General features: G+C 37.2%; 1 protein-coding gene across 2 annotated transcripts in view; it reads right to left on the bottom strand.

Moving 5' to 3' along the window:
- Positions 1–15,243, bottom strand: part of RBM25 (RNA binding motif protein 25) — a 60,138-nt gene that overhangs the window by 9,598 nt on the left and 35,297 nt on the right. For both annotated transcript variants that reach the window (XM_019427056.2, XM_019427055.2), the window contains exons 7-14: positions 13,712–13,897; positions 12,283–12,336; positions 11,962–12,045; positions 8,144–8,430; positions 6,331–6,553; positions 5,942–6,031; positions 3,344–3,417; positions 820–970 (exon numbers count right to left, since the gene is read on the bottom strand). In XM_019427056.2, the coding sequence (XP_019282601.1) occupies positions 820–970; positions 3,344–3,417; positions 5,942–6,031; positions 6,331–6,553; positions 8,144–8,430; positions 11,962–12,045; positions 12,283–12,336; positions 13,712–13,897 (1,149 nt within the window). The remainder of the gene's footprint in view (positions 1–819; positions 971–3,343; positions 3,418–5,941; positions 6,032–6,330; positions 6,554–8,143; positions 8,431–11,961; positions 12,046–12,282; positions 12,337–13,711; positions 13,898–15,243) is intronic.

Genomic DNA, 15,243 nt, shown 5'->3' with positions numbered 1-15,243 from the left:
TTTTTGAGAGAAAGAGACAGAGCATGAGTGGAGAAAGGGCAGAGAGAGAGAGGGAGACAGAATCCAAAGCAGGGTCCAGGCTGTGAGCTGTCAGTACAGAGCACGACATGGGGCTCGAACTTGCAAATTGTGATATCATGACTTGAGCCAAAGTCAGATGCTCAACTGACTGAGCCACCCGGGCACCCCTGTTTTCCTTTTTTTTTTTTTTTTAATTTTTTTTTTTTTTTTCAACGTTTTTTATTTATTTTTTGGGACAGAGAGAGACAGAGCATGAACGGGGGAGGGGCAGAGAGAGAGGGAGACACAGAATCGGAATCAGGCTCCAGGCTCTGAGCCATCAGCCCAGAGCCTGATGCGGGGCTCGAACTCACGGACCGCGAGATCGTGACCTGGCTGAAGTCGGACGCTTAACCGACTGCGCCACCCAGGCGCCCCACCCCTGTTTTCCTTTTAAAGTGAAAAGTTGTTCATGAAAACATCTTCAATTTATTTAAGAAATAAAAGATTTCAGGTGGCAATGAGAGAAGGAACTCAACCCACAAAAGTCAGGAAGTGTCAACGCACATTACAGCAAGGACAGATTATTATAAATGTTTTCTTAGATGACATTCCTTTAACTTAGGTAATATTCACAGAAATTAAGGAAGAAAACAGCTGGAAGATGTTTAGAATTAACGTTGTAAATCAACTAACACTGGTGATTTGTATGACAGAATAAAGAAAAAGACAATATCCTCCCCAAAACCAGCAAGATACATGAAACATAAGCTGCATCTCCCTTATAAGAATACTGTTGTGAATGTTATATTATCTCACCCTCTGGAGCTCTGCGTCTGGATCCGGGTGTCCTTCAGCCAGAAGGCGCTGCCTGATTTCCTCTAGCTCTTCCTTCTCTCTTTTCCTGTCCCGTTCATCTGCTTCCATTTCCTTTTCCCTATCACGCAATCTTTTCTGAAGAGCGCTTCCTCTGCAAAAGTAAAACATAACAGGCCTTAACATTCACATCAGCCAATAAACCTAACAGAAGTATCTTCTCCAGAAGTATCTTCTTTAAATACTAAAAGCTATATGATAAGAGAATGAAAAAATGTGTTACTGTTCTTTATCTGCAGAACACCAACACCCAAGACAATGTGCTACCTGATAATGTTTAATAAGGAAACACTGTCTTCTCATTTACCACCATGACTCATTCTTAAGTCATTTTATTTATTTGTTCATTTTTAAGTTTATCTTGAGAGGGAGAGAACATGAGTGCAAGAGCAGGGAAAGGGCAGTGTGTGAGGAAGAGAGAGAATCACAAGTAGGCTCAGTGCTTACTCGGGGAGGGATCGATCTCAGGAACCATGTGATCACGACCGGAGCTGAGATCAAGAGTCAGCACTTAATTGACTGAGCCACTCAGATGCCTCAAGTCATTTTAAATAAGTATCTAAAACAAGTAGAAAAGCAGTTTTCAGATGAAAGAAAGCTCTCATTTTGTACTTATTACAGAGAGAAACCCCGACACATAACTTGTGTTCTTTTGGATGCCAAGTTGTGAAAAATTAATACAAGGAGTAGTAATACCATGAAGAATAGTTCTTTTTTTTAATATTTGTTTATTTTTAAGAGAAAGAGACAAAGCGTGAGCGGGGGAGGGGCAGAGACAGAGGAAGACACAGAATCCGAAGCAGGCTCCAGGCTCCGAGCAGTCAGCATAGAGCCTGATGCAGGGCTCGAACCCACGAACCATGAGATCATGACCTGAGCTGAAGTCAGAGGCTTAACCGACTGAGCCACCCAGTCGCCCCGTTCTTTATCTTCAATTTAAATCAATTCTTTCCATAATGGAAAACATCCTAGAAGGAAGCAGTGCAGAATCAACAGAAAACGGAGATTCTCCCTACCCAGCAGTTTATTATATATCCCAGAATGTTGAAATTCTATAATACTGATTTTACAATTCAATAATTTACTGACTTTTTTTCCCTTTTCTAAAAAGTCAAATCCTTGGCGTGCACTTAAGTTGCTAATTCCAGGGGCACCTGGGTGGCTGAGTTAGTTAAGCGTCCGACTTGGGCTCAGGTCACGATCTCTCAGTATGTGAGTTCGAGCCCCGCATCGGGATCTGTGCTGACAGCTCAGAGCCTGGAGCCTGCTTCGGATTCTGTGTCTCTGTCTCTGCCCCCCTCCCCCACTTGTGCTCTGTCTCTATCAAAAATAAATAAAATGTAAAAAAAAAAAAAAAAATTGTTAATTCCAATGTTTTAATTATGTGCAGTAAGTATATTAAAATTATACATTAAATGCCTTCCCTACATGCCTGGATCACGTTAGGTACAGGAGATAAAAAAAAAATCACAATATTGTCCATAGTTTCAGGGAAATTATAGTTTGGGATGGAGGAAGGAGAACAAAGCAAACAAATTTACACTACTGTCACAGCACTAAAATTAGAGTAGTTTATTATTATTTTTTAATGTTTACTTTTGAAAGAGACAGCACAAGTGGGGGAGGGCACACAGCAGGGGAGACACAGAACCCAAAGCAGGCTCCAGGCTCTGAGCTGTCAGCACAGAGCCCAATGCAGGGCTCGAACCCACGAACGGTGAGATCATGACCCAAGCTGAATTCGGACCCTAAACTGAGCCTCCCAGGCGCCCCTAAAATAAGAGTAGTTTAGAAATGCCATGGGAACATGACTTTACAGGAGGAGGAAAGGTAGGCTTTACAACCATCACTTCAGAAAAATATGTCAATTGGGCAGCGGATGGGATGGTGTTTGGTTGGCTTTGTAACATTCTTGAAATCCTTGAAGACAAAAATTTTTAGACCACCTTAAATAGTTATTACTAGCTATTGGGGTGCCCCGGTGGTTCAGTGGGTTAAGCGTCCAACTTCTTCAGCTCAGGTCATGATCTCGTGGTCCCTGTGTTTGAGCCCCGCCTCGAGCTTTGTACAGACAGCTCGGAACCTGCTTCTGATTCTGTGTCTCCCACTCTCTCTGACCCTCCCCCACTCTTGCTCTGTCTCACTCTCAAAAATGAACGTTAAAAAAATTTAAAAAACAAAAACTAGTTATAACTTGTTATAAAAACTGGACCTCTTTAAAACACATGAAAAAAGTTAAGCGGTTTTAATACTATTATGGACACCCCCCAAAAAAGATAGAATTGTTGATCTCTTTCCAACAGTTCTCCCCTGTACTCCCCAAAACAACATATCAAATATGGGGGTGGTTACAAGGTAGAACATGCAGATTTTCTTTATTATCCCACTGAGTGAACCTGTCTGCTCTGGTAGGGAACATAAGGCTAATAATACTAAAAGATGAGCTCATAAAGCAAGGCGTCTTTACCTGTAATATTTGGGATCATCTCTATCGTCATCATAATCTTCTAAGAATTCTTTTAGTCGTTTAGCTTCTTTTGCCTGTGAGAAAATTGAAGACAAAGTGTACAAAATTAACATGTGGGTAATGTTAGGTTACCCCCTTAAAAGGTCATATTTGTTAGCCCCTCCTCCTTTCTTGGGAAATAGATTTTTCTCATCCATATCACTTGAATACTATAATTCTCGTGTACTTGATCTATTTAATTTAAATAACATTAGATATATTCTATCCTTTACTCTTGAAACAAGTCAGATTTAGGACTTATCCTTGCAAAAAGCACATACAGTATGCCACATATAGTATTTACTCCCTGAATATAATCTTCAACATACGGTAATGAAACTTGAGCATATGAAGAAACAAAATTGTAAGCTATTTTATAGAATCTATTAAAAAAAAAAAATTCTACATTTCATTTGTAGGGGTATTATGCTATAGAAAGCAGTTTTTATAAAATGTAGAATTGAAAATCCAAATCATGTTCACGCATAAAAATCTAGGGGTGCCTGGGTGGCTCAGTCAGTTAAGCGTCCAACTCTTAACTTTGGCTCAGGTCATGATCTCAAGGTTCATAAGATCAAGCCCCACATTGGGCTATGTGCTGGACATGGAGTCTGCTTAAGGTTCTCCCCACCTCACCCCCGTCACTCCCCCACTTGCGCATGCGCACGCTTTCCCTCAATCAATCAATCAATCAATGTAATACCTATCTAACTCTTAGTGCACAAACCATTAAAGTATAGGACTCTCTCTTATTTTTGGAATTTCAAATATAATTATTATATTTAATAGCACTTACAGGTAACAATTACATAAAGCTATACAATATAAGTAAATAAATATTTACTTAGAATTTATATTCTCATCTATTATATCAACAACTTTTGTATCTACGTACAAAGCAGATAATGCTAGGCTTCTAAATATAGTAAAAGTTCATTATTTTGACTAAAGTAAAATTTTAATAATTTCATCCAGTTCAAATGTTACCTCTCTGTAAAAACCTGCTTAACCTAACCATCTATCCGTCACAAATTCCTACCCCCAGACAGAATTAGTTATTCTTTCTGTACTCCCTAAATACTGTAAACACACATTTACCATACCTTAAACACTCACACATACACTACAGTAACTACCTGCCTAAAGTTAGAAGTAATAGTTACTCTTGTGTGCCCAGTACCCAGCACAAGCCCAAGGCTGGGATATAATGTACACACAAAATGGGTCAAATAAACGAAAACAGGCTGTCAAGTAGAAACGACAAAATTTACAAATATCTAAATAAACACAGGATGGTGCATGAGGCACATACTAAAAATACAAACATAAGTTACCAGTCTTGAGGAGTAGAAACTTTCACTTTTTACATCATATACTTGTTACTCGCTTATGTTTATATAATGAGCACGTAACTGCTTTTGTAACTGGACTTTTTTAAAGCTCTCAAAGAATAATAGGAAATTTTTCTCTAGAAAGACAGATTTCAGATTTGCTTGTTAAGAAGCAGAATCACTTCAAATCTATTCCACCATGTTGTTCGTGGCAAACATTTCTTATTTTAATTGTTTCTCACTATATTATTCTCTTCCTATTTTCTAACCTAGCGATGAGAAAGAAATTCCAGAATGGGAGCACCAATTCAGGAGAACTGAAATTACGTTCATTCTCTGGCATTATGGATCTACTACACAGAAAACCCATACTATCTATCTAGTTGCTGCATGCACCCTCTTTTGGTTACTTACAAATACTCCCTCTATGTTTCATGTTCAAAAGCTATTTGAAAATTCCTAACTTCTGTGAAGTTTTTGGAAGAATAATCTCCAAACTGGAGATAAAGAAACCTTCGTGAAATTCTGGCAAAGACAGAACACATGGAACATGCCACTAAAACAAATACTATATAAAATCTTTTGTCATTCTACTTAGTAACGGCCTATGCGAACTGCTTTACTATTATCGTTTATCAAATAGCATGAATGCAAAATGTAAGGTTCATTTTTATGATTATCATGTATTTAAAAGAAACAGAGCATAAGGAAAAAAGTAATTCATAGATACTATATACTGAAGATAATAATTTTGATTTATAAAAACAGAGGTCTTTCTTTACACTGTATGTTAACTGGGATTTAAATAAAAACATCAAGAGGGAAAAAAAAACAGGTCTTCTCATGGCACGATTCCCTTCATCCACATATACTACACCAATACAGAACACTATCAATGCCTCTTCAAATTCAAAATGCTGCAGATTCTTAATCAAAGAATGTTCTATAACTAATCATTTTACACATTCCTCCTCTATGACAGATTTACTTCAGTGGTATTGCCAAAAGGTAATTTTGTTTATAGGCAGCAAAAATGTGAAAAGTAAGAGTAAGAAAGATTTTGGTGGTCTGGAATTGTCTGAAGATTACTTGAAATATGTAAAAATTAAGTTATCTATACTGAGAGCTTATACATTTTAATTATAAAGTTACTTCTAATTCTAGTTAATGGTAAAGAATTTGATCTGCTTTTTATTTGAAAAATCACTTATCAACCTAGAATAATTACCATTTCTCTTCTTCTTTCTTCTTCTCTTTCGGCCTCCTTCTCATACTCCCGGGTTTTCTTCCGTTCTCTGATTTCCCAATTCTTAAGGCGCTAAAAAAAAAATTGCCAAAGCTTCACAAATGTAAGCAAAGGGCCCCAACATGTTTGACTAACTTACTGAGTAGCAAAGCTTTAAAACTGAAAGCATTTCAAGGTTTGGGAGTTCGACCCCACATCAGACTCTCTGCTGTCAACAAAAAGCTTGCTTCGAACCCTCTGTCCCCCACTACTCTCTCTCTCTGTCCCTCTCCTGTTCACGCTTGCGCACGCGCACACTCTCTCAAAAATAAATAAACGTTAAAAATTTTTTTAATTAATTAAAAAAAATTTAAAGCATTTTCTCAATTTACCTCTTGGTAAGCAGCTTCTTTCTCGCGGAGTTTTCTTTCAAGTTTTCTTCGTTCATAAGCATCCTCTTCATCCTCTTCTCGGTCCCGCTTCTTGTCTTTCTCTCTCTCTCGTTCCCGTTCCCTTTCTCGCTCTCTCTCGCGCTCTCGTTCTCTTTCTCGTTCCCGTTCTCTCTCTCTCTCTCTTTCCCGCTCCCGTTCCCTTTCACGATCTCTGCTCTTTTCTCTATATAAACAAAAGATTTACAAAGTCTGTCAATCCCTCTGTTTTCCTTTAAAACCGAGGGAAAGGAGGACAACATATATTACAAAATACACAAAATCACAGGCCAGAATTTAGCATTTGATTTCTGCAGAATTGTAAACTCCTCTACATTCACCAGAAAGACACAATATAATTCTAGTCCCTAATTCTAAACTGCATTCTAAATTCAGCGTTAATGCTTATCAGTATTTCAGAAAACAGACAAACCCAGATATAAGAAATACCAAGGACAGGGGCGCCTGGGTGGCTCAGTTGGTTAAGCATCCGACTTCGGCTCAGGTCACGATCTCACAGTTTGTGAGTTCGAGCCCCGCGTCGGGCTCTGTGCTGACAGCTCGGAGCCTGGAGCCTGTTTCGGATTCTGTGTCTCCCTCTCTCTGACCCTCCCCCGTTCATGCTCTGTCTCTCTCTGTCTCAAAAATAAATAAATGTGAAAAAAAATTAAAAAAAAAAAAAAAAAAAAGAAATACCAAGGACAAACAAGTTAAAAGACAGTCTACCCCACTAGTGATCAAAGAACATAAATGTTGGCAAAGATGTGGAGAGAAGAGCATTTTGGCATGTTGCATGGATAAATTATAACTGTATCTACCAGCAATGAAGTGTCCTCCAATATTTATGTCAAAGTGATAAAAAAAAAATTGCAGAATATATGTAGTATGATGCCATGGATCTCATTAAATACAAATAGATGTATGTACATAGTACATAAAACAATAGTTTATGTATTCATATCTGTAGTAAAAGTATGCTATTGTATATATGTCAAATTCTCAATAACGGTTACTCAAGAGGATAATGATTATTCCAGCAGAGGAAGTCAAAAGATTTTAATGCCCACTAAAGATTAAGGACACTGGATTTCTAGTTTCAGCAACTGGTGGACTAAAAGTGGACCTCCTTTTGGTTACAATCAGGTGAAAACCTACAACACAGAAATGTATTATCTGAAAACCAGCTTGGGGAAAAAAGGTGAGTTTTTCATCCTTCCCCACTTCCTTCCTTTGTTCATTTTTTCTTTACCTCATTCCTAAATAATTTAAGATGATTCATCAAATTCAACAAAATTAAGGAGAAAAATAATAAAACAAGGTGAAATTAACTAGAGAAGTCCTAAATAGAGAGTAAATTGAGAGCTGGGCCGGGCGGGGGAGTTGTGGCCATACAGCAGGCTACAGGACCACATACAGACATGAGTGGCTAAAAGCAGTGGTCCTAGAGCTGATTTCCCAGGACATGGGACCTCAATGAAATGGTAAATAGAAAAGATGCCCACCGACCCAGGGAGACAACAGGGACTCATGTCTTCCCAGAACACCGGGTGGAGAGTGGCTGCATTCTGGGTCCGTGTAAATCCTGGCTTCAGACAGTAATTAACTCTGAAGTTGAAAACCGTTACTTGAACCAATGCTTACGTGCGTGAGACAGTAAGCCAGGCATGCTCTGTGGCTAAGAAAATTCTCTCCTCACAGAAACATAAACAGTGTGGAGAGTAACAACGTACAGTTCTACTGAAGCAATCAGCAAACGGTAACTTCCACCAAGCCTTACCTTGATCGACTCCTGTCCTTATTCCGATCCGAGCTCCTTTCCCGATCGCGGTCCCGGTCTCTCTCGCGGTCTCGGTCCCGATCTCTCTCTTTAGTGCGGTCACGATCCCTATCCCGTTCTCGTTCCCGCTCCCGTTCCTTCTCCTTTTCTCGTTCACGTTCTCTTTCCCTTTCTCGTTCCCGTTCTCGCCTTTCTCGTTCCCTTTCACGCTCCCTCTCTCTTTCTCTCCGTTCTTTCTCAATTTCCTGTCTTTCTTTTTCCTTTTTGCCTTTCTCTTCTTCCAGTTTCTAGAAACCAATAAAAGTACTTTTAGAGTTAACTCTGTAGCTCCAGTATTCAGATATTTCCCGGCGCAATGCCCAATATGGGGAACAACAATAACCAAACCACTGGTACTTTAATATTAAGTACTTGTGGTTTTACTTGGCAAATTAAACTGAAGCAATCACAAGACTATATAGATTGCGTGCAAACCCAGATACTCTACACAGACCAGGAATCTCCAATCTTGGATGCTGGGAGATTGCGTCAAGTGTGGCTGGCCACTCAATGATTACGTAACAACTAAAATGACCATGAGGAATGTGGTGATTAAAAATAATATCTAGAAATACAATCACTTAGCTAAAATGTAATTCCTCTCATTATGAATTTCTGTAAACCAGTGCAACTACTGATTTACTACTGATACTAAATATAACCCCCAGACTTCCCATTACGTAAAAGGTTACTACTTGAAGGTTTTAAAGGGGAGGTGGGGGAGGAGAGTCAGGTCACTGTAATACAAATAATCTTCTACCCTCTGGTTTGCCCACCCTCCCAAAGATAAGCTGAATTCAGCCAAGATTTGCCCTATTATCTCAATGGAAACATTTACTCCCACCATTACAAGATGGACAGCCCACCAAATACGAAAAGTTTGAAAATACACTCACTTCAAGCAAAAATGTACATAATTGTAATATTCTCATTTCACTTAATTTTAAAAGCAACATATTTATGCCCATTATGCCTATAAGACAATAAAAATATATCAACAGTGATAAATCCATCCTTGGAAGGAACGATTGCATATGAACTTACAGATGCTGTGCTAGGACATGGATCGCCAACACTGGATTAACCTTGCCTACAAGCTATGTTTCTGGGAGGAAGAGCAAGTACATGGTTCACAAATAAACCAAATAACAGAGTCAGACCAAGTTTGTACCCTGACAAGATTACCAGTGTACCACACGGTTTCTACACAAACTCCGAAAAAAAGAAAAAAAAGAAAAACCCAAACAGGAAAAACAAAACAAAAACAGAATACATTTATCCCTTTGGTTCCATGTTTAGTGTCACCGAAAAGAAATTTAAACTGCAACAATAAAATGTGCATTTTTTTTTGTCTTTTCTCAGTCATGTAAAGCATTTAAAACAACTTTAAAAAGCAATCTTACCTGTCATACTCTTTTTCTCTCGCTCATGGTTCAGAGAACTGACAGAGGATTATGAAAGAGAAGCTAATGCATGAGAAATCAATATATTCAGCTGCTGTGCCAGTCTATATCAAAGGAGAATGTAGGCAAAGCCAAGACTGAATACACTGAAGTTACAAAGAGAAGAGAAAAGAAATGGTAGAAAGAGGACAGAAACTGAAAACTATTTAAAGGGGCAAATTAGAATGTCTGAAACAGTTCTAATGGACTATAAAAATTTGTATTGTAAAATGAGGCTAGACTACACAAAACTTACCTCAGTGTCATACACTTATAAAGAAATGTTTATTTCTGAGATAATAGATACTTACAGATCTATTTTAGCTGTTCCAATAATAATCTCTTTTGTAGGAGTTAATGTTTTTACTTTTGCTTATTCACTGCACTACTTCTTTTTTAGATGTATAGTTCCACTTAATGTAAATAATAATTTGTTTCAGAACTCATTTCAAAAGTTTTGTTCTAAGTAAATGAACAAGTGAGTGAATCTGGACCATACTAAATGCACTTCTAAAACAATCTATATGCAGTAGGTAGACACACACACACACACACACACACACACATATATATTTTAAGACAAACACTAGAGAAAGAGAATATGGAAGTGAGTCTAAAAGGATGTAAGAAAGTAATGAAATAATGAAGAGGAAAGGACAGGAAAAAAAAAATCATAAATCTTACCTTAGTCTCTCTTCAGACTCGTCCGTGCTGTAAATGGACGCCCCCTGCCACGCTGATACCCTGACAGTCCGTGGTTATTTAATAAACTCATACCAAAACATGCAAAGGTTCACTGAGCTCATTTTTTGTTACTGGAGTTTCAAATGTCCCCTTTAACCATACCACCCAACAAAAAGAACTATATTTTGTTTTTATTTTGATCTTTTTTTAAAATACATTTTGGAAATTCAAAACATCCCCACCCCACCCCCCCCCCAACAACAGTGAAATAAGTCTAAGGCAGTCAAATGCCTGACAGCTTCTCAAACTCTGAAGCAAATATCTTTTGAATTAATTTGTCAAAAACACAATTTCATCATACTTTACCAATGACATGACAGGGTTTAACAAATAACAACAAGGGGGTAAACCACACACACAACCGTATACCATTTTCAAGCTTACTCAGGCCCTGAATTTGCGTATTGAACCTAACCAAAAGTATCCCACAGTATCCCAAAAGTATCCCAACTAATGACTTCCCACAGACTACCATTTAAACTCAAAATTAATTTGGGAAAACTTTATTTGTGCTTTTAGATACTTAGTTCCCGGAGAAGCACTGTGTATGTGAGCTAGGGCTGGGCATCTGGATAATAAGTGTTCAGCAGCACTGATTCAATAGCATTAATTGTCAACTTGGGATTTGGAAAGCAGTAAGAAAAAAGAAGATCGTATGAAAGAAAAAATGAACACTTAACACTTCACTGAGTTAAAGATCACTCAGTATTTTGAGTAATAACCAGTAACATCTTATTATCTCTAACATGAAAATACATTTCATGCGATATTTGCATTTTACCGTCCATAAGCATCACCTTCAACACCAGCGAACACTCACAGATGCACTGTCATTGAGAGAAGCTTTCAATAGGCAAAACTCGTGAGTGGGATTTACTATGCACAAATACCCATTTCCAAGCCAGTTACCCCTTTGCATATTTTTCTGAGGGGGCATCCATAAATATAATAAAAAACAGAAGCTCATACTTACATCCTATTCCTTGTTACTTTCCAAGCTGAGAGTTTCATCTTGCATTAGTCACCATATGATCTCTATCATAATGGTGGGGGTCAATGAATAGATTAGCTTTATGGGAATTTACAGTTCTTCCATGCATCTAAAATTTGGTAAGTCTGGTAACCACTGACCTACTTTTTAAAATCTCCCCCTCTCAACTTAAATCTACACAAATATAAATCTTAAATTTCAATCTCGGCCCTAAAGCAAAGGTTTTCCTACGATTAAGTTAAATAAATGCCCCCAGCAATACACTACAGTGTAGGTTATCCTGCTGCCCCACTGAATCTAGTTTAAATCTGATCTTGATGTTTATGTTAAAATCTAAAAGTAAAATTAGCTTTTATTCATACTCAAGTGAGGTGACTGTAGAGTAGTCAGTAACTGCAACAACTAAGCACAATATGTCAAGGACCACTTTAAAATGGTATGGTCTTCTGTTTCTTTGTCTCTATCTAGATATTAATTAACCTATAAAAAGCATTTAAAATTATATTCTAATGTAATGTTGTTTTTTTTTTTTTTTTTGTCTGTTTGCTTTGGATTCTGTAAAAAGTCTAGATTGGTATCAAGTGAAAAAACAAGAATACTACCTTGTGTGTGTCTCTGAATTTGCTGATCTCTCGGGATATCAGATCTCTTTTGTCTTCTTCCATTTCTATAGCATTTATATCCTCCTAAAAAAGATAGGGGGGAATAGGAGAGAACGCATTATAGATCAATCTACATCAATACAAATATATTAAAACTAGAAGTTAGATATTCTGTACACCTTACAAACAGATAGTAACTAAACAAACAGAACTTATATAGTAAGAAATCTAGTGATCTAAGTTAAATAATGAGATGTCAGATGAATAAGAATCACAAATCTGGCCATTAGCAGTAAACAGTCATTGTCAATGTAAACGAACCTTAGTGATGAGTGGATAAGGGATCAGTGGGGCCACTGGAAATCTACGGAAAATCTGCGGAAAAATCCACAAAGATTAAAAAAAAAAAAAAAAGCAACGAGTTAACATTACACTGCACAACAATGCTCTGTATGTTTATACTACAAGCAATGCAAGATTTCTGTGACATTTTCTTGATTTCAAATTACTTAATAAAAAAGATTTCACTCACTCTCTTTAATCCCTCCTGTCACCTACCACCTCCTCACCTTTCAATTCCCCCAGGCAATGGAATAAGCAAAGTCTCACTAGCAGGATTTTTTCCTCCAAACCCAGGAAAAAATCATACCAACAGTATTCACCCATAATTCCTGCCATACAGCAGGATTTGATTCTTTCCTCCCAACCCATAACAAACAAATATGTCTAGTAATTTTTTCCCTTCCCATTAATGCTGGAAGAGGAAGAACAAACTCTAAAACATCAACTACCCTATGACTATCAATTCCCATTCCCAACAACTGGCATTTCACTAGACAGGTTTTTAAGGTCACATAAGGAAAAACAAGCCAAGTAATAAAAATGTATTTGTCCAGAAAGCTAATTGAAAACGAAATTCAAAATAAAATAAGGCACTGAAATTCAAAATAAAATGACTGTAACTACCCCTTCATTTTAAAAACTAGAGTGTATGTTTCACAGTACTCTTTCATGGCACATATAACCTGTGCATGTAAGATACTTCCAATATTTCAAAAAATTACTCCCCATAATTCTCTAAATTTATCCAAAGCAATGAATATTAAAAAAAAAAACAGACATTTTCTTTCAACCTGGACTCATTACTATTTAATTAGCTTAGGCAGGCAAAGAGTGGTAAATTAGAATACCCTGGGGAGGAGTGTTTTATCTTGTACTACTCTTTCACAGTCCTCCAGTTAGAAGTTCAATGGTGTTACTGTCCACAGAGGGAAATAAGCAGTAGTTTATAAGAAAACGTGGCTAAGAATCAAAGAATGGGTGAAAATCCTCAGTGAAGGACATCTGGTATCCTGCTTAGAGCAGGGACAGAACAATTATCAGGGAGTAAGACAAAGCAAAGCCAGCCCCTTCACGGCCGAAAAAACAAAAACAAAAAAACTTCCTTTGTCCCTTAGTACCAGCTTCTACTTCATGAGTTAAGGTTTTTTCTTTATGAAATTTGAATCCACAGATAAATACAAGCATCCATGCCAGTGCATTTCAAACACACAAAACAAACATTTTGGTAAAAAAAAATCATGAGTTACTTGATTAAACATGGTCAAATTAGGCTTAACTGTATATTGTTATAAATGCTAGTCATTTTATTTTCCCCTTGAAAGTGAAAATGAAATGAAAGCACAAGAGTGACACCATAAAAAGTAAACCGTAGAAATGACTCTGTTGTCAGAAATCAAATAACACATACGTCCTCCTTCTTTTCCTTCTTCTTCTTCCTAGGGTGAGAGTCAGATTCTTGTGAGGGGGCATTGAGCTCACTGGAGTATTCTCGAATTAAAACTTCAATGGCCCCTTTGATCATCTGATCTCTTCTCTTTGTCTCTTCATCTAAGGCTTCTTCATCATCATTAGTGACAGTTTCTGGCCTTGCATTCTTTAAAAAAAAAAAAGGCAAATTCAGGGGCAGGAAGGCAGAAAAAAATAAAAAAAAACAAGAAAATTAAAATCATTCTAAAACAAGGTAGTACACAAAACAAACATGTTTTTCTCCAAAAGAGCATCTCTGTAATCCGAGTAAATGCAGATTTGGTTTTGTTCTTAACTTCACAAAACTAAACTTCATTTGACTTACTGATTTTTCTCAGATACTGATACTTTATCATTTTCTTTTGCTTTCTTCCTTTAATAGCTAATATTCTGACCCCCAACCAGTTACGGGAAGATTAAACCACAGGACTAACATAGTACACAAATACATCTGCAAAGCTTTCAGGTTTTCAGACTGTCTTGCTCAAATACTTCCAAAAACTAACGATATTTACTACATTAACCAATTCAGACTTGAAAATTTAATTATGTGAAAAAAACAAAATACACTTGTACACACACTATGACAGCCACCATTACAGACACCATTTAAAATAAACAAAAGCAAAAAAAAATAGAAATAAAATAAACAAAAGCATGTGTAGGTTAAACAAATGAAAAACACTAGGTAGCTATATACAACAAAATGCAAGCATAAAAAAAAAAAAAAAAGACAAAACGCAAGCATCAGATAGGCCAGGGGCTGAAACAACTGCATCTCTTTTCCCCTTCTGCTTTCTATAATGTGGAAATACCACTTAAAAAAAAACCAGGTACTTATACTCTAAGAAGGAACCAACTCTAAATACTACATAAGTCTTTCTCCCATGACTTGCACATGTAGTATTACAAAAAATAAAAACACAAAATTCATGTTGTAATGCTTCTCGCAAGTAACTATTTGCAGGATTTATTACTTTTTAATATTTATTTATTTATGAGAGAGTGTGCACAAGCGGGGAAGGGGCAGGAAGGGGTTGGGGGGGAGGGGGGTTGGGGGGGGTGGCGGACACAGAATCTGAAGAAGGCTCCAGGCTCTGGGCTGTTAGCACAGAGCCTGACATGAGGGCTTGAACCCACGAACTGTGAGATCATGACCTGAGCCAAAGTCGGACACTTAACCAACTGAGCCACCCACGTGCCCTTAGGACTTTATTATATTTTAAAAGAAAACTAGACTAATTGTGTTGATGTGGAAAAAAAAAAAATTACTGACTTCTAACGTACTATAATTCTTTTTGTTTTTATCTTAGTTCTATTTTAAAAGGTACCTGGTAAAGGAATTAATTCAATTCAAACTACAAAATTTAACCATATATATTTAAGTTTTTTTGTTTGTTTGTTTGTTTTTTAGTAATCTCTACACCCAACATGGGGCTCGAACTCACGACCTCGAGATCAAAAATCACTTGC

Source organism: Panthera pardus, unplaced genomic scaffold (assembly GCF_024362965.1).
Source record: "Panthera pardus isolate Hobbes unplaced genomic scaffold, ASM2436296v1 HiC_scaffold_24, whole genome shotgun sequence".
Classification (NCBI taxonomy): Eukaryota; Metazoa; Chordata; class Mammalia; order Carnivora; family Felidae; genus Panthera; species Panthera pardus.
The sequence above is the reverse complement of the archived record's forward strand: the minus strand, read 5'-3'. Positions and strand labels throughout refer to the sequence as shown.